Source organism: Onychomys torridus, chromosome X (assembly GCF_903995425.1).
Source record: "Onychomys torridus chromosome X, mOncTor1.1, whole genome shotgun sequence".
NCBI classification, from domain to species: Eukaryota; Metazoa; Chordata; class Mammalia; order Rodentia; family Cricetidae; genus Onychomys; species Onychomys torridus.
In genome coordinates, this window is record NC_050466.1 from 130,842,809 (window position 1) to 130,860,042 (window position 17,234).

General features: G+C 39.4%; 1 protein-coding gene across 3 annotated transcripts in view; it reads left to right on the forward strand.

The window, feature by feature from the left end:
* Positions 1–17,234, forward strand: part of Phf8 (PHD finger protein 8) — a 103,810-nt gene that overhangs the window by 59,445 nt on the left and 27,131 nt on the right. For all 3 annotated transcript variants that reach the window (XM_036174200.1, XM_036174203.1, XM_036174201.1), the window contains 4 exons: positions 368–546; positions 987–1,072; positions 1,777–1,910; positions 2,636–2,946. In XM_036174200.1, coding sequence (XP_036030093.1) covers positions 368–546; positions 987–1,072; positions 1,777–1,910; positions 2,636–2,946 — 710 coding nt within the window. The remainder of the gene's footprint in view (positions 1–367; positions 547–986; positions 1,073–1,776; positions 1,911–2,635; positions 2,947–17,234) is intronic.

Sequence of the window (17,234 nt, forward strand, 5' to 3'; positions counted from 1 at the left end):
TGTATATATGTATGTATGTTATTATTGCAACACATAAGTGACAATAAGGAGAGGTTATGAATTTGAAACGGAGTAGGGAGACATGGAGGAGCTGGAGAGGGGAGAGGGATGATAGAAATGATGTGAATACAGTACTCCTGTACATGTCATTTTTTTTTTTACAAAAATGGTGGATTTTGACTCATCAGAAAATTGTACAGTATAATCATTTAGGGGGAAATTGCCTTTTGGGGAGAGTAATGAGTAGGGAATGATGCCAGAGATTTGCATACGTTAAGCATGCATTCTACCATTGATCCCTATTTTTAGCCCTACCATGAGAATATCTCACATGACTCATTTCATTCTCTTTTCCTTGTTTTTTTAGTACCAAGAGGGTAAAGAGCTTATCCAAGTCTCGGAGAGCCAAAATTTCAAAGAAGGTAGACAGTGCAAGGCTGGTAGCAGAACAGGTCATGGGAGCTGAATTTGACTTGGATACAGATGATGATCTGCAGATTGACGAGAGACTGGGAAAGGAAAAGGCGAGCCTGATAATAAGATCAAGTATGTTTCTGTTCTATTTTTCTCTGCCCTGCCATTTCATGTTTGGTTTAGGTTTGAACTTGGTTTTCTGGTTTACCAGGCTATACTTTTTTTTTTGCTTTGGAGATTTATTTTTCAGTTAATTCTTCACCTCTTTGAATTATTTGGTGGTGGTCATTACTTCAGAGAAAATTACATTTGTTTGTTTGTTTGTTTATTTGTTGGTTTGTTTTTTGCACAGGGTTTCTCTGTTTAGCCCTGGCTGTCCTGGAACTCACTCTGTAGACCAGGCTGGCCTTGAACTCAGAGACGTGCTTGCCTCTGCCTCCCAAGTGCTGGAAGTAAAGGTGTGCATCACCAGTACCTGGCAAAAATTACATTCCTATCTTTTTTCCTTTAAGTGTTTGGCTCAGATGTATCATAATCTTAGGCTTATACTAATATATTGCATTTTATTTTAGAATTTCCCCGGAAGTTGCCCCGAGCAAAGCCTTGCTCTGACCCCAACCGAATTCGTGAACCTGGAGAAGTTGAGTTTGACATTGAGGTAGGAGCGTGCCCTGGGTCTAGTTAAGGGATAAAGATATTGTACATTTAATTTCTGAAATATTTACAAAATAAAAGACTGCATGCTAGGCTAGGAATATTCTTCATTGTAGAGCACTTGCTTAGCATGTTCAATGCCTTGGATTCACTTCCAGTCCTACAAAAAAATTAAATTGCATGCTAAGTTGTGACCAGCCAATAAATGGAGAATTATAATCTATTTAGGTTTTTAAAAAAATCTTTTTTTTTAAAGATTTATTTATTTAGTATACAAAAGAGGGTACCAGATCTCATTATAGATGGTTGTGAGCCACCATGTGGTTGCTGGGAATTGAACTCAGGACCTCTAGAAGAACAGTCAGTGCTCTTAATCTCTGAGCCATCTCTCCAGCCCTAAAAAAATCTTTTAATAGAGAACAAAATAAAAGGCAGTGTCACTTAACAAAAATATTATCTACCTGATTTGAAATTTATGATGTGTCCTTTCACAAATTGTTTTACTTCATTGATCCCTTGATTGCTCACCTGTCAAAAAGGAGTTATAGTGCTTTTACAAAGATGCTGTAAAGATTCAAATGAAAGGATAAATCTTCTGCATAATAAATGGTCTACATTTAGGATGTTAGGACTCACACTGTCAACCCTGTATTGGAAACGTACAGACCTGCCCTGTACAATTGAGACAATATGCTCTTTCCTTAACAGGAGGACTACACAACAGATGAGGACATGGTGGAAGGAGTTGAAAGCAAGCTTGGGAATGGGAGTGGAGCTGGTGGAATTCTTGATCTACTTAAGGCCAGCAGGCAGGTGGGGGGACCTGACTATGCTGCCCTCACGTGAGTAATCTTCACTTTCTAGGCTATCAAAGAGTACCACCTAAAGGGCTAGGCCATTTATTGAGCATTTTGATATGTTTTGGGTTTTTGAGACAGGGTCTCTTTATTTAGTTCAGGCTGGTCTGGAACTCCTAGTCCTTCTGCCTTGCCTCCAAGTGAGTGCTGGTATTACAGGGATGTACCACCATGCCCAACTTACTGAACCAAGTAAGCAGATAATTAACAAGGACATTTATGCTGAAAGAATAATGTGGATGTGAAAACTATCCTGGGAATCTTCAGATCTGGCAGTGACAGGATATGTAGACTTGAAGAGAAATCAATTTTAAGTACATTGAAAATGGGCCAGGGAGAGTCATAGAAAGAAAATTGTTAATAAAAAGGAAATAATGTGGTTTGGGGATTTAGCTCAGTGGTAGAGCACTTGCCTAGCAAGCACAAGGCCCTGGGTTCGATCCTCAGCTCAATAAAAAAGGAAATAATGCAGCATAGATGAAAGAAAAGGGAGAATTTTGTCTCCCCTCATTGCTTGTCTTTAGAGTGACTTGAGGCAAAACTAGCTTTTCATGAAAACAGTTTTTAATGGCTTTATTCCTAACCTGGATGGTTCTTGTCTTTGTAACACCTTGATTGCCATAGCTGTTCTTCCTCCCTGAGTGTTCTTACAAGTAGTTTCTTCTGACTAGAATAACTACCCCAGTGTTTCTCCTCTGTTTTTTTTACAGTGAGGCACCAGCTTCCCCCAGCACTCAAGAGGCCATCCAGGGCATGTTGTGTATGGCCAACCTGCAGTCCTCATCATCCTCACCAGCTACCTCCAGCCTGCAGGCTTGGTGGACCGGGGGTCAAGACCGAAGCAGTGGGAGCTCCAGCAGTGGGCTGGGCACTGTATCTAGCAGTCCTGCTTCCCAGCGTACTCCAGGGAAGCGGCCCATCAAGAGGCCAGCATACTGGAAAAACGAGAGCGAGGAGGAGGAGAATGCCAGTCTCGATGAGCAAGACAGCTTGGGAGCATGCTTCAAGGATGCTGAGTATAGTAAGAACGTGTTAGCATATTGGGCTAGACTGAAAGAGTTCCCTTTAGCCTAATCTCAATCCTAACTCTAAGACAGCCTGTAGTGAACACAAGCCTGACCTTCAGCTAGATGCTTATTTTTTTCTGAACTGTGTTTTCTTGTTCTGTGAAATGGGGATATCTCTAGGTTGTAAGAATTAGAAATTATACTTAATCTCAGCATACCACCCTTGGTGGCTTACTCATAGTATATAGAACATAGTATATAGTTCTCTTTTTTTGTTGTTTTTTTGTTTTTGTTTTTGTTTTTGTTTTTGTTTTTGTTTTGGAGACAGGGTTTCTCTGTGTAGCTCTGTACCTTTCCTGGATCTCGCTCTGTAGCCCAGGCTGGCCTTGAACTCATAGACATCAGCCTGCCTCTGCCTCCCGAGTGCTGGGATTAAAGGCGTGCGCCACCACCGCCCGGCCCTAGTTCTCTTATAATGAGCTGTCACATGGTTTTGGTGCTATTCATCTTTCTCTCTAGCAAACTCTTTTCCTCTCTTGCTTATTTGACTGCCACCATCTGTATTGTTAATGTTATATATTAACCAGTTCGTTTTTTGTGAAGGTATATGCCATCAGCCTCCATAGCTGAGCATTTCACATTCATGCTTTCATCCATAGATCAAAAATATGTGGAAAAAGATTACATCTGTATTGAACATGTACAGACTATTTTCCCATTTTCCTCTAACTTGTATAGTATAACTATTTACATTGGAAATATACATGGATGAAGGGCATAGAGTGTATGTAAATAGCATACCATTTTATATAAGGAACTTAAGCACACATGGGTTTTGGTTGATGGGAGAGGGCATTCTGGAATCAGTTCCCTTCAAGTATTGATGGAAAACTGAAATGACCTTCATTAAACTTTACATATTTAAGAAACAAATCCTAAAAGTGATGAGTCATTAAAAGGATGATTTTGGAGTAATATAATGACTAAAGCACTGGTTTATTTAATGTAGGTAACAATAATATGGATTTTTCTTTTGCTATTTTCAAAATTATATAAATATAATTTTCATTGACTGAGACTAAAAAACTAGAGAAAGACAAAATTCCTTAGGCCTGCTACTCTCCTTTCTGAGCCCAGTTTCCTTTTGTTGTGTTCATAGAACTTACATGTAGACATACTAGGCAGAGTATTTGTTTAATGTGTGTGGCTCTACAGTTTGTTTGGCTGTCTTTCAATATCAGTACAGGGAGATCTGCCTCATCAATGCATAGAGGCTTGCTTGTTACAAAGTAAAGTATTCTTACTTTTTTTTTTTTTTTTGAGCTGAGGACCGAACCCTGAGGGCCTTGCGATTGCTAGGCAAGTGCTCTACCACTAAGCTAAATCCCCAACCCACAAAGTAAAGTATTCTATAGCATTATAAGTTTAATCATTTCCCTATTTGATTGACATTTAAGTTGTTCTTAAGCTTTTTTATTGCATTGAAAATTCCTGCAGTAATCTTTTATGTCCATTTACCAGTAAATGTCTCTCTAAGATAGAAAAACTTGTTGGATTAAAGATTGTGTATGAGATATAAATTGATAGTGACAAACTGTGCTTCAAAAAGATCAGCTTATGGCTAGTGTATGAGAAATACCTTTTTCCATACCTTCTTACTAGTAGTGCGTATTATCAGCCATTTAAATCCCATTGCTAAAGGTGTAGTTGAGTTCTACTGGGAGGAAGACAGAAGAATAGAGGCAAGAAGTGGACAGGATCTTTTTCCAGTCTTGGCTACTGTTTTCCAGACTCCTGACTGTCTCCTTGACTCACTTTTTTTTTTCTGTTGTGCATCATAGTATCATAGTCAAGTGACCTCCTTATAAGAAGATTACAGTATTGCTCTCTTATTTTTGAAGCCAGTTTCATTAGATAGCCCAAGGTAGTGTCAAACTTGTTATTTTCCTGCCTCAAACTCCTAAATGTTGGGATTACAGTGTATGGCACCATGTCCAACTATTTTTTTGTTTGTTTGCTTTGGTGTTTTTTTGTTTTTGTTTTTGTTTTTCGAGACAGGGTTTCCCTGTGTAATTTTGTGCCTTTTCCTGGAGCTCACTTGGTACCCCAGACTGGCCTCGAACTCACAGAGATCCACCTGCCTCTGCCTCCCAAGTGCTGGGATGAAAGGCGTGCTCCACCACCGCCGGCCTGTTTTTTTTTTTCTTTCTTTCTTTCTTCTTTTTTTTTTTTTAAGTGCTAAAACTTTGGAAAATGTATCTGGGTGTAGTGGCTCATATCTATAATTCCAGCACTTGGGAGACAGAGGCAGGGGGTATGGATAGCTTCATGCCATGGCAAGGCTAGCCTAAGCTACATAGTGAGTTTGAAACCAGCCTAAACTACATGAGACTGCTTCAAACTACCTTTTTCTTTATGGTATGGATACAAGTCCTTTATGAGAATTCAACTTTTGGATACTGTCTCCCAAACTATGGTTTTGTCTTTCATTTTCTCAACTCTTTCAAACAAAACTATTATTTTCTGTAAAGTTTAAATTAATTTTATTTTCAATGGATTTTGATTTCTATGTGAATATAGTCCATGAAAATTTCCCCCTATTTTTAGGTATTACATGCTTCATTCATTTTGAGTAAAAAAAATTTTTTTGGCTTTTCAGGATAGGTTTTCTCTGTGTAGTTTTGATGCCTGTCCTGGAGCTTGTTCTGTAGACCAGGCTGGCCTTCAAACTCACAGAGATCTACCTGGCTCTGCCTCCCAAGTTCTGGGATTAAAGGCGTGTACCACCACTGCCCAACTATTTTGAGTAAATTATTATTTACAGTATGATATTAGGTCACAGTTTGCTTAATTTTTTGGCTTAATGTATGTACAACTGTATCAACAGCATTTATTTTAAAGTTGGTCTTTTCCTACTGAATTCTCTCTGTACTTTTAAACAAATAACATTTACTTAATTCATTTTGTGAATGTGTATGCATATGTGAGGGGGCTGCATGTCACTTCACATGTGTTGAGGTCAGAAGATAGCTTGGGGAAGTCAGCTCTCTCCTTCCACCATGTGAGTTCTGGAAATTGAATTCAGATCATCAGGCTTGGCAGCAAGTGCCTTTATTCACTAATTGCTCACTACCTTAAGTTTTGAGACAAAGTCTCTCAATGAACATGTAGCTAAAGAATTTGGCTAGGCTGAGTTGGCCAACAAGACCCAAAGGTCTTCATGTCATTGCCTCCCCAGGGCTGGGATTACAGACACTTGTCATCATGCCTGGCTGGGTTTTTTGTTGGGCAAGGAATTGAACTCAGGTTCTCATGCTTGCCTAGCAAGCAGTTTACAACTAGGCCATCTCTCTTGCTTTCTGGTCCTCTCTCATTTACTGCCTAAGCCCAGAGCCATAGTTACAAGGCTCTTTTTTTTGTCACTTAGTGACTATGATTTGCATTCCTAGCAGCATTGAATTAAGTATTCCTTTTCCCAACATCTACACCAGCATTTGTCATCATTATTTTGTTTTGTTTTGTTTTGTTTTGTTTTTGTTTTTTCAAGACAGGGTTTCCTTGTGTATCCCTTGCTGTCCTTGAACTTGCTTTGTAGACCATGCTGGCCTTATACTAATAGAGAGCCACCTGCCTCTGTCAAGTGCTGGAATTAAAGTTGTACGCCACCTGGCCAAAGTTGTTACTTTTTTAGTATTATTTCTTTTATGTGACGTGGATGGATATTGTTCAGAAAGTCCTTTCCTGTACCAGTGAGTTCAAACATATTCCCGACTATCTACTCTGACAGAGTCAGGGTATCAGGTCTTATGTTAAGGTCCTGGATCCATTTGGAGTTGTCTTTTGTTCAGGGTGAAAGATGATCAAGTTTCACTTTTCTACATGTAGCTATCTAGTTTGACCAGCTGTCTTTTCTCTGAGTATTATTGGATTCTTTGTCAAAACTCAGATGTGTTCATGAGTCCAAAATTCTATTGATCAATGAGTCTGGTTTTTTTATCAATACCATGCTGTTTTCATTACTTCAGCTCTGTAATATGATTTGAAATCTGGGGTGGTAATATCTCTAGCAGTTTTGCTGTTATTCAGTACTTTTTGGCTATCTTGGAACTTTTGTGTTTCCTTATGAAATTTAAGATTTTTTTTCAATTTCTGTGGAGAATTGTACTGGAATTTGATGGGATTGTGTTGAATCTGTAGCTTGCTTTTTGACAGTATGGCCAATTTCACAGTATTCTGTCAATACATGAATGTGGAAAATACACCACATCTTCTGGTATCCTTTACAGTTTTTCTTTTTAGTGTCTTAAGGTTTTCATTGTACAGGATTTCATTTCTTTATTTAGATTTATTCCAAGATTTTTTTTTTGAGGCAATTGTGAAAGGTACTGCTTTCTCTGAATCTTTTCTCAGTATGTTTGTCATTTGTATATAGGAAGACTACCAATTTTTATATATTAATTTTATATCTTGTTACTTTGCTGAATATATTTTCAGCTGTAGGAGGTTTCTGGTGGCATCTTTAGGGTCTTTTACGTATAGAACCATATCATTTGAAAATAAATATATCTTGACTTATTCCTTTTCAATTTGTATCCACTTGATCTCCATCACTAGTCTTATTGCTGTAACTAAGACTTCGGGTACTCTGTTGAACAGGAGTCAGGAGAGTGGACAACCTTATCTTATTCTTGATTTTAGTGGAAATCCTTTGAGTTTCTCGCCATTTAGGTTGATGTTGGCTGTGGACTTCTTGTATATTGGCTTTATTATTGTTCAGATCTATCTGCTACATCTTTAGATTCTCCAGGTCTTTTATCATGAAGGGGTGTTGGATTTTGTCACAGGCCTTTTCTGCATCTAATGAGATGATCCTGTGGTTTCTGTCCTTAAGTCTACTTACATTGTGGATTATGTTTGTTGAATTTTGTATATTGAACCATTCCTGTGTCTCTGGAGTCAAGCCAGCTTGATCACAGAAGATAATTTTTTTATATGTTAATTGAATTCTATTTGCAATTTTTTTGGTATTAAGGGTCCATTGCATTCCATTCAAAATTTAGAACCAACTTTTCCACTTCTTCAAAATTGTTTTGAAAGAGATTGCATTAAATATGTAGATCACTTTAAAGAATATTGTCTTAACAATATTAGACATCAAGCCGGGCGGTGGTGGTGCACGCCTTTAATCCCAGCACTTGGGAGGCAGAGGCAAGTGGATCTCTGTGAGTTCGAGGCCAGCCTGGTCTCCAAAGCAAGTTCCAGGAAAGGCGCAAAGCTACACAAAGAAACCCTGTCTCGAAAAAAAAAATATTAGACACCCAATCTTAGTATTTGTTGTCTCTCCATTTATTTTTGTCTTTGTAGCCTTTCACATCTTATACTTCCTTTGTTAGATTTATTCCTTCTCATTTTTGATATTACTATAAATGCATTTTTTATTTCTTTTATGGATTTTTCATTGTTAATATATAGAAACACAACTAATTCTTATATGTTGATCATACATTTTTCAACTTTGTAGAATTCTGTTAGCTGTAATGTCCTCATCCCCACCCCAACCATGGTGGGTTTTTAAAAATTTTGTATACATAGGGATTTTATTTTTCTCCTTTCCAATTTGGTTCTCCCTTTTAATTTTTTTTTTTAAGATTTATTTACTTATTATGTATACAATGTTCTGTCTTCATGTATTTCTGCAGGCCAGAAGAGGGCACCAGATCTCATAACAGATGGTTGTGAGCCACCATGTGGGTGCTGGGAATTGAACTCAGGACATCTGGAAGAACAACCAGTGTTCTTAACCTCTGAGCCATCTCTCCAGCCCATCCCTTTTAAATTTTTACACTGATGTTTAATTAGTTTTGTTTACAAGCAAGAATTTTCTGTTTCCAATGGTGATTATATAACATCATTAGGTAAGGATGTCAGTTTAAAAGAAATTTATAGAGAATCCTAAAAAATAGCCAGGCAGTAGTGGCACACGCCTGTAATCCCAGCACTCAGGAGGCAGAGGCAGGTGGATTTCTGTGAGTTCGAGGCCAGTCTGGTCTACAAAGCAAGTTCCAGGACAGCCTTCAAAGCTACAGAGAAGGCCTGTCTCAAAAAACCAGATAAATAAATAAAATTAAAAAAAAATAATAGATGTTAGTACTCTGTAAAAAGAAGCAAGCTTGACTATTAGCAATTCTCTGTGCCTGTTATTCAGAAGCAGTTCTGTTTTGGTCTCCATATCCTATCATTGTTAAAACAAGGCTTTTGAGCTGGAGAGATGGCTCAATGGTTAAGAGCACTGCCTGCTCTTCCAGAGGTCCTGAGTTCCATTCCCAGCAACTACATGGTGGCTCACAACCACTTGTAATAAGATCTGGCGTCCTCTTCTGGTCTGCAGGGACACATGCAGGTAGAACACTGCATACATAATAAATAAGTCTTTTAGAAAAAACAAGGCCTTTATTATTGCATTCCTATCAAAGCCTTAAGACATGGGTTTTCGTGTGTGTGGGGGGGGTTGTGTGTGTGTGTGTGTGTGTGTGTGTGTGTGTGTGTGTGTGTGTGTGTGTGTATTCTGGCCTAGAAATTTGTGGTCTGCCATAGACATGGATCCAAAGGTGTTTGTTGTATCATTTCAGTATTTTGGTTTTACTAATTTGGTACTACTGCATTCTGTGGTTCATCCTTTTCTGCTGCTGCCAGCAGTGCTTGTAGTAACAATAATACTGTAAGGAGAGTCATTGCTGTCACTTACTGATCTTTCAAGGTACCAAGGAAGCCGTGCAGTGGTGGCGCACGCCTTTAATCCCAGCACTCAGGAGGCAGAGGCAGGTGGATCTCTGTGAGTTCAAGGCCAGCCTGGTCTACAGAGGGAGATCCAGGACAGGCGCCAAATCTACACAGAGAAAGCCTGTCTCGGCAAAAAAACAAAACAAAACAAAACAAGGAAATAGCCCCTGTGACATAAGTAAATATTAGGGTACCATATTTTAGTATTTTAGTGATAAATCTCCTTATGGGGGAGTAAATGAATGTGTTTCAGGTATATTTTGCTTTTTTTTTTTTTTTTTTTTTTTTTGCTTTTAGGGTTTTGTTTTTGAGACGAGTTCTCACATAGTACCAAAGGCTGGCCTTGAACTCACTATGTAGCTGAGAACAACCTGAACTCTTGATCCTTGTCTTAGTTAGGGTTTCTGTTGATGTGATTAAATGTCATGACCAAAAAGCAAAATGGGGAAGAAGGGATTTATTTGACTTAACTTCCCATTGCTGTTCATCACTGAAAGAAGTCAGGAGAGGAACTCAAATAGGGGAGGAACCTGGAGGCAGGAGCTGATGCAGAGGCCATGGAGGGGTGCTGCTTACTGGCTTGCTTCCCATGGATTGCTCAACCTGCTTCCTTATAGAACTCAGGATCACCAGGCCAAGGATGACACCACTATGGACTGGGCTTTTCCTCATCAATCACTAAGAAAATGCCCTACATATAGCCCAGTCTTATAGAGGCATTTCCTTGATTGAGGTTCCCTCCTCTCAGATGACTTTAGCTTGTGTCAAGTTGACATAAAACTAGCCAGCACAATCCTCTTGCCTCCAGTTCTGAGTGTCAGAATTATAGGTGTGCACCACTACATCTGACTTTGTTCCTCATTTTCACCTCTAGCTGCTGTTTTCTTCCTTTATATGGTGTATCTGCAGATCTTGATATATCTCATTTTTATTTTATAAAATGCTCACCTACTTTTATTTGACTTTGCTCATCTGTCCTTATTTATGTGCATTCCCAAATTGTAATTCAAACGAAAAGTTGTTTTTTTACTCTAAAGAAAGAATACATTAATGTATATATTAGTTATTTTTCTTATTTCTATGACTAAATACTTAACAAGATGTAACTTAAAGTATGAACTATTTAGTTTACAGTTTAAAAAGGAATACAGTCCATCATAGTGGGGAAGGAGTGGCAACAGGAATGTGAGATAGCTGACCATATTTTGTCTGTAAGCAAGAAGCACAGAGCAGACAGGAAGTGGGGCCAGGCCACAAAACCTCAAGACCTTCCTTCATCGACCCACTTCTCCAGTACGGATCCTCCAACTAAAGATTCTACAACCTCCCAGAACAGTGCCATGTAGTTGGACTTTTTCTGTCCCACCTACCAGCTCCCAAATCATGACACAGAGACTTAATTTTGAAAGCTTGTCCAATAGCTTAGGCTTGTTTCTATCTAGTTCTTACAACTTTAACCCACTTTTATCAATCTATTTCTTGCCTTGTGACCTTATTACCTTTATTGTGAACTGCCCATGCTGCTTCCTCTTCATCTGGCTGGCGACTCTCTGCATCTCTGCCCTTTTTCCTAGCATCCTCTCTGCCCTGAAAATCCTGATTAGCTTTTGGCCATTCAGCTTTTTATTAAACCAATCAGAAGGTGCCTTGGCAAAGACACATCTTCACAGTGTACAAAAAGATTATTCCACAACAATGCCACAAGCTAAGAACTAAATATTCAGACACATGAGCCTAAAGTACAACATTTTACTTTCAAACCACAATATTCTGCCCCTGCCCCCACCCCAATTTGTTCATGGCCATCTCATAATGTAAAATTGTATTCATTACAACCTCAAAAGTCCCTATAGTCTTTAATAATTCTAACATTATTCAAAAGTTGTAAGATTCAAGTCAGGAAGCTATACACTTCCAATATACAGGAACATACAGTAAACATTTCCATCCAAAAGGGAGAAATTGGGATATAGCAAGGAATGATCAGACCAGTGTAAGACAAACCCAGCAGAGCAAGCACCAGATGCTACAACTTTCCCTGTTGGGCATCAGGGGCTTGTGATAGAATCACCTGAGTTCCAAGGGACTGAGTAGCCCCACTCTTCTCTAGCTTTGCTCCCTGCAGCACACATAACCTCTGTGCCAGCTACACTCCTGGCCTGAAGCTTTCTTTGGCAGATAGATCTTAAGGTTTTGGATTCTCCAGTACCCTGGAGTCTCTATAGTAACTTGAACTTTACTATCATAGGCGTATCTTATCTCCTTGCAGGGACTCCAACCCCACCACACATTTCCTGGATTCAGCACTTCTGTGGAAACATGATGCAAAACTTGATTACTTCCTCAATTCTGAATCTTTTATGCCTTCAAAACCAGTATCATGTGACTGATGCTGCCATGTTCAAGATACATCTTAGAACAAAGATGCAGTGTCCTGTATATGCTTTGGTGGCTGAATCTGGGAAAACACTTTTTTATGAAGTTGCTTTTAAAATAGGAACCCCTTCAGGGATTATTGTCAGTTTTACCCTCTCTCAAAATGAATTCACTTGTTCACTAGGTGGAGCCTTTGATGGATGACTTCTACCCTTATAATACCTTTCCTGTCATCCCAGTCCAGAGTACTAGGTTACTCTTCAACAGTGCTAATTATCTCTTAACAATGACACCTACTTTTGTACTTTACATGGCCACCTTTTTAAACTTAGTTAAGTTACTTTCTTCATCACCCTGCACACTTCTCATATCTTTTTGTTGTTGTTGTTGTTTTGTTTTTTGGTTTTTTTTTTTTTGGTTTTTCGAGACAGGGTTTCTCTGTAGCTTTGGAGCCTGTCCTGAACTATCTCTGTAGACCAGGCTGGCCTTGTATTCACAGAGATCCACCTGCCTCTGCCTCCTGAGTGCTTGGATTACAGGTGTGCACCACCACTGCCCAGCCACTTTTCATATCTTTATAAATTACCTGGATAAGAAGAGCAAAGAATAACCAAAACCCATCCTATCCTAAATGCCATCTTGTCTTTGAGATTTCTTCCACACACACAAAAGGGTCTATTACCTTTTAATTTAGCCTCATTGCATTTCTTAGGAAACTGCCAGAATACAGCTAGATCAGTTGCTAGAATATGAATGGTCTCTAGGCCAGAAGGAATCTTGTTCCCTTCTGAAACCTCAAGAACTGGGCCTCCCGTGATCCACATTTCTTTTGGCATTCTGCTTTTCTGAATCCTATTAGAATGTCTTCATTTTGTTTTGCTTACAGTATTTAAGGGCTTTTCTACCCTATATCTCCAAATTCTTTTACATTCCTCCCATAAACCAGTTCTAAAGGCCTATGAACCACAGGGCTGGAGAGATGGTTCTGTGATTAAGAGTATTGGGTACTCTTCCAGAGTACATAGATTCACTTCCCAGTACCGACATGGTGGCTCACAACCAACTGTAATTCCAATTCCAGGGAGTTTGACACCCTCTTCTAGTCTCTGGGCATCTTGAACACATGTGATACACAGCCATACATGCAGACAAACACCTATCCACAAAAAAAAAAAATTTAAAAGTCTTATTAACCCATGGGCAGGTTTATCAAGGCAAACAGCCCCACTCCTCAGTACCAATTTCCTGTATTACTTTTTTTTTACATGACCAGATGCTTATTGAGAAGCAACTTAAGGAAGGAAGGGTTTATTTTGGCTTAATGATTTGAAAAGGGGTACAGTGCATCATAGTAAAAAAAAGGAAGGCATCAGGAACCTGAGGCAGCTTGTCACATAACATCCTCAGTCAGGAAGCAGATAATAAACAGGAATCAGGCCCAAGCAGTAAAAGTTCAAGGGCCACTTCTTCCAGCAAGGCTCTATTTCCTAATGATTCCACAACCTTTCAAAACAGTGCCATTGGATAGGGACCAGTATTTAAACATATGAACCTATGGGGGTTTTTTCTCATTCAAATCACAGCAGTATATGAAAATTTCTCTGAATCAGTTTAAGAAATTATATCATCATGATTAATCATGATCATCATGGTCTACTGTAGCTTCTTTATCTTGATTCTCTGCAACTCTACTGTTGGCCTGTGTCTCTGTCTACAGCTGATTTGAATCTGCCTCCATGACCACTATGACTACTGCTACTACTCCACAGCCTCCTTCTCCCCCATCCCAGTTGCTGTGGATAGAACTTCTAGATCTATTAGTAGTGGTAAAAATTAGCATTTTTGTTGTGCTCTTCCCTCCCCTCCCTCTCCTCCTTTCCTATCCTCTCACCTCTCCTTTCCCACTTCTTCCTCCTCACTCTCTTTCCCTACCGCGCGCGCGCGCGCGCGTGTGTGTGTGTGTGTGTGTGTGTGTGTGTGTGTGTGTGTGAATTGAACCAAATGTTAAGCAAGCAGTCTATCAAACTGAACTACATCCTCAACCCCTGTCTTATTCATGATCATAGAGGAAACTATGATTTAATTGTAGCTGTAATAAATGCCCTATATAATGCCTTTATGTCTTTGTTTTTTTTCTGAGGAGAATTTTTATATGACTCTAGACCTTTATTATTCACACATTCTTATATGCACAGTGGGGAGAATATACGACATGATGTGTCCATGGAGGTTAGAGGACAATCTGCAAGAATTGGTTCTCTCTTTCCACAATCTATGTCCCAGGCATTAAACTCAGGTTATCGGGTTTGCCAGCAATCACATTCACCCACTGAGCAATCTTGCCAGCCCTATAAGAATATTTTGTAATCTTGATATAATATTGCATTTTATGAATTTGTTTTTCTATGTAGACCAATGTCCATCCATTCTTCTTGTCCTATTTATTTTTTACTGGTGTTGTTTTTCTCATGTTGAACCACTCTTGCAGTCCCAAGATAGATCTCATTTAGTCATGGGATATAATCCATTTAATATTCTTCTAAATTCAGTTTAGTAGTATTTCATTGAAGATGCTTTATGTTAATAGTCACAAGAGATTTGGATCTAGGATTTTCTCCTATTTTAGTACACTTTTCTTTTCCTGGCTTCTAGATGAAGGTATTGCACACTTTCTAGAACAAATAGCTTTACCCTGTGTTTTGGAACAGTTTGAGAATAATTTGGCATTAATTTTTTTAAGTATTTAACTGAAGTCACCAGGTTGGCCACAGGTTCATTTTTTCATGGACAGTTTCTCCCTGTATAGGGTGTTCTGACTTTTACAGGTGGTGCCACTGTGCCTGGCTTGGACTTTCCTTGGTTACATTCCCCACACTAATATCTCGAGTGGCTCTGCCAGTTTGCAGTCACACCAATAAATGGTGACTGAAGCGCCCTTTCCTCACATTTTCTCCAGTGTTTGTTGTCAGTTGTTTTCTTCATCTTAGGCATTCTGACTAGGTTAAGCTGAAATCTCAAAGTGGCTTTGACTTCCATTTTCCTAATTGCTAAGGATGATGAACATTTTTTTATGATTTTTTTTCGAGACGGTATCTCTGTGTAGATTTGGAGCCTATCCTGGAATTCACTCTGTAGACCAGGCTGGCCTCGAACTCACAGAGATCTAGATGCCTGCCTCTGCCTCCCAGTGCTGGGATTAAAGGCGTGCACCACCATGCCTGGTGTGATGATGAATATTTTTTTTCCTTTAATCTTTTAAAAAAGATTTATTTATTTATTTATTTATTTATTTATTTATTTATTTATTTATTTATTTATTTATTATGTATACACAGTGCCCTGCCTGCATGTGTCCCTGCAGGCCAGAAGAGGGCACCAGATCTCATTATAGGTGGTTGTGAGCCACCATGTGGTTGCTGGGAATTGAACTCAGGACCTGTGGAAAAACAGTCAGTGCTCTTAACCACTGAGCCATCTCTCCAGCCTAATGAACATTTTTTTAAAGGGTTTTGTTTTGTTTTGTTTTGTTTGTTTTGTTTTTTGAGACAGGGTTTCTCTGTGTAGTTTTGCGCCCTTCCTGGAACTCACTTGGTAGCCCAGGCCTGGAAACTCACAGCGATCCGCCTGGCTCAGCCTCCTGAGTGCTGGGATTAATGGCATGCATCACCACCACCCGGCGGATATTTTTTAAATTAAGAAAATGTTTTCATTCATTTTACACACCAATCAAAGATCCCCCCTCTACCCTTCTCCCGCCCCCCAACCTCCCCCTCCCAACCTACCCCCAATACCCCCCACAAGAAGGCAAAGGCCTCCCATGGGGAGGCACATCCAATAGAGGCAAGTCCAAGCCCTTCCCCCTGCCTCAAGTCTGCATGAAGTGTCCCATCATAGGTAGTGGGCTCCAAAAAGCCCACTCATGCATCAGGGATGGATTCTGATCCTACTGCCAGGGCCCCTCCCCCCCAGCAGATGAAGCTACACAACTCTCTCACCATGCATAGGGCCTAGTCCAGTCCCATGCAGGCTCCACAGCCTTGACCCAACTTTCTTGAGTTCCCATTAGTTTGATTTGGTAGTCTCTGCAGGTTTCCCAGTCATGATCTTGATGCACTTGCTCATAGACTTCCTCTTCTCTCTCTTTGACTGGACTCCTGGAGCTCTGCCTGGTGTTTGGCTATGGATCTCTGCATCTGCTTCTATCAGTCACTGGAGAAAAGCTCTGTGATGACAGTTAGGGTATTCACTGATATGATCACTGGGGTAAGCCAGTTCAGTTCAGGCACTCTCTCCATTATTTCTAGTAGTCCAAGCTGTGGTCATCCTTGGGGATTCCTGGCAACTTCCCTAGCACTGGGTTTCTCTCTATCCCCATGATGTCTCCCTCTATCATGGTAGATGATGAACATTTTTAAAGGTACTTCTTAACTACTTTTATTTCTCCCTTTGAGAACTCTCTGTTCAGATCTATAGCCCATTTTTGAATGGGTCATTTTTTTACTCTTATTTTCTGAGTGTTTTATGAAATCATGGTTATTAATGCCAGATGTGTAGCTGGCAAAGTTTCTCTCCTGCTCTGTGGGCTTCCTCTTTACTCAATTGTTTCTTTAGCTGTGCAGAAGCTTTTTAGTTTTATGAGGTCTCATTTGTCAATTGTTGGCTTTCCTAGGCAAATGGTCGTATTTAGAAGGTCTTATTCATATGCCTTTATCTTGAAGGACCTTGCCTATGTTTTTCCCTAGCACTTTCAGTGTTTCAGGTTTCACGTTTCAGTCTTTGAGTTAATTTTTATGCAAAGTGATAAATACAGGTTTAATTTAATTCTTCTACCTGTAGACATCAGATTTCCCTATCATTTGTTGTAGATGCTATCTTTTCTCCAGTTTATGTTTTTGGCATTTTTGTTAAATATTAAACAGCTGTTGTTACATGTACTCATGTTTATGCCTTCTTTCTATTTCGTTCCACTGGTCTACATGTCTGGTTGGGGTTTTTTGTTTGTTTTTGCTAGTACCATTCTGTTTTTATTACAATGGCTCTTTAACAATTTTGAAATCTGGAAGGGTAATCCCTCTAGCTTTGTTCTTTTTACTGATGTTAGTTTTGGCTATCGGGTCGTTTGTGGTTCCACATGAATTTTAGGATA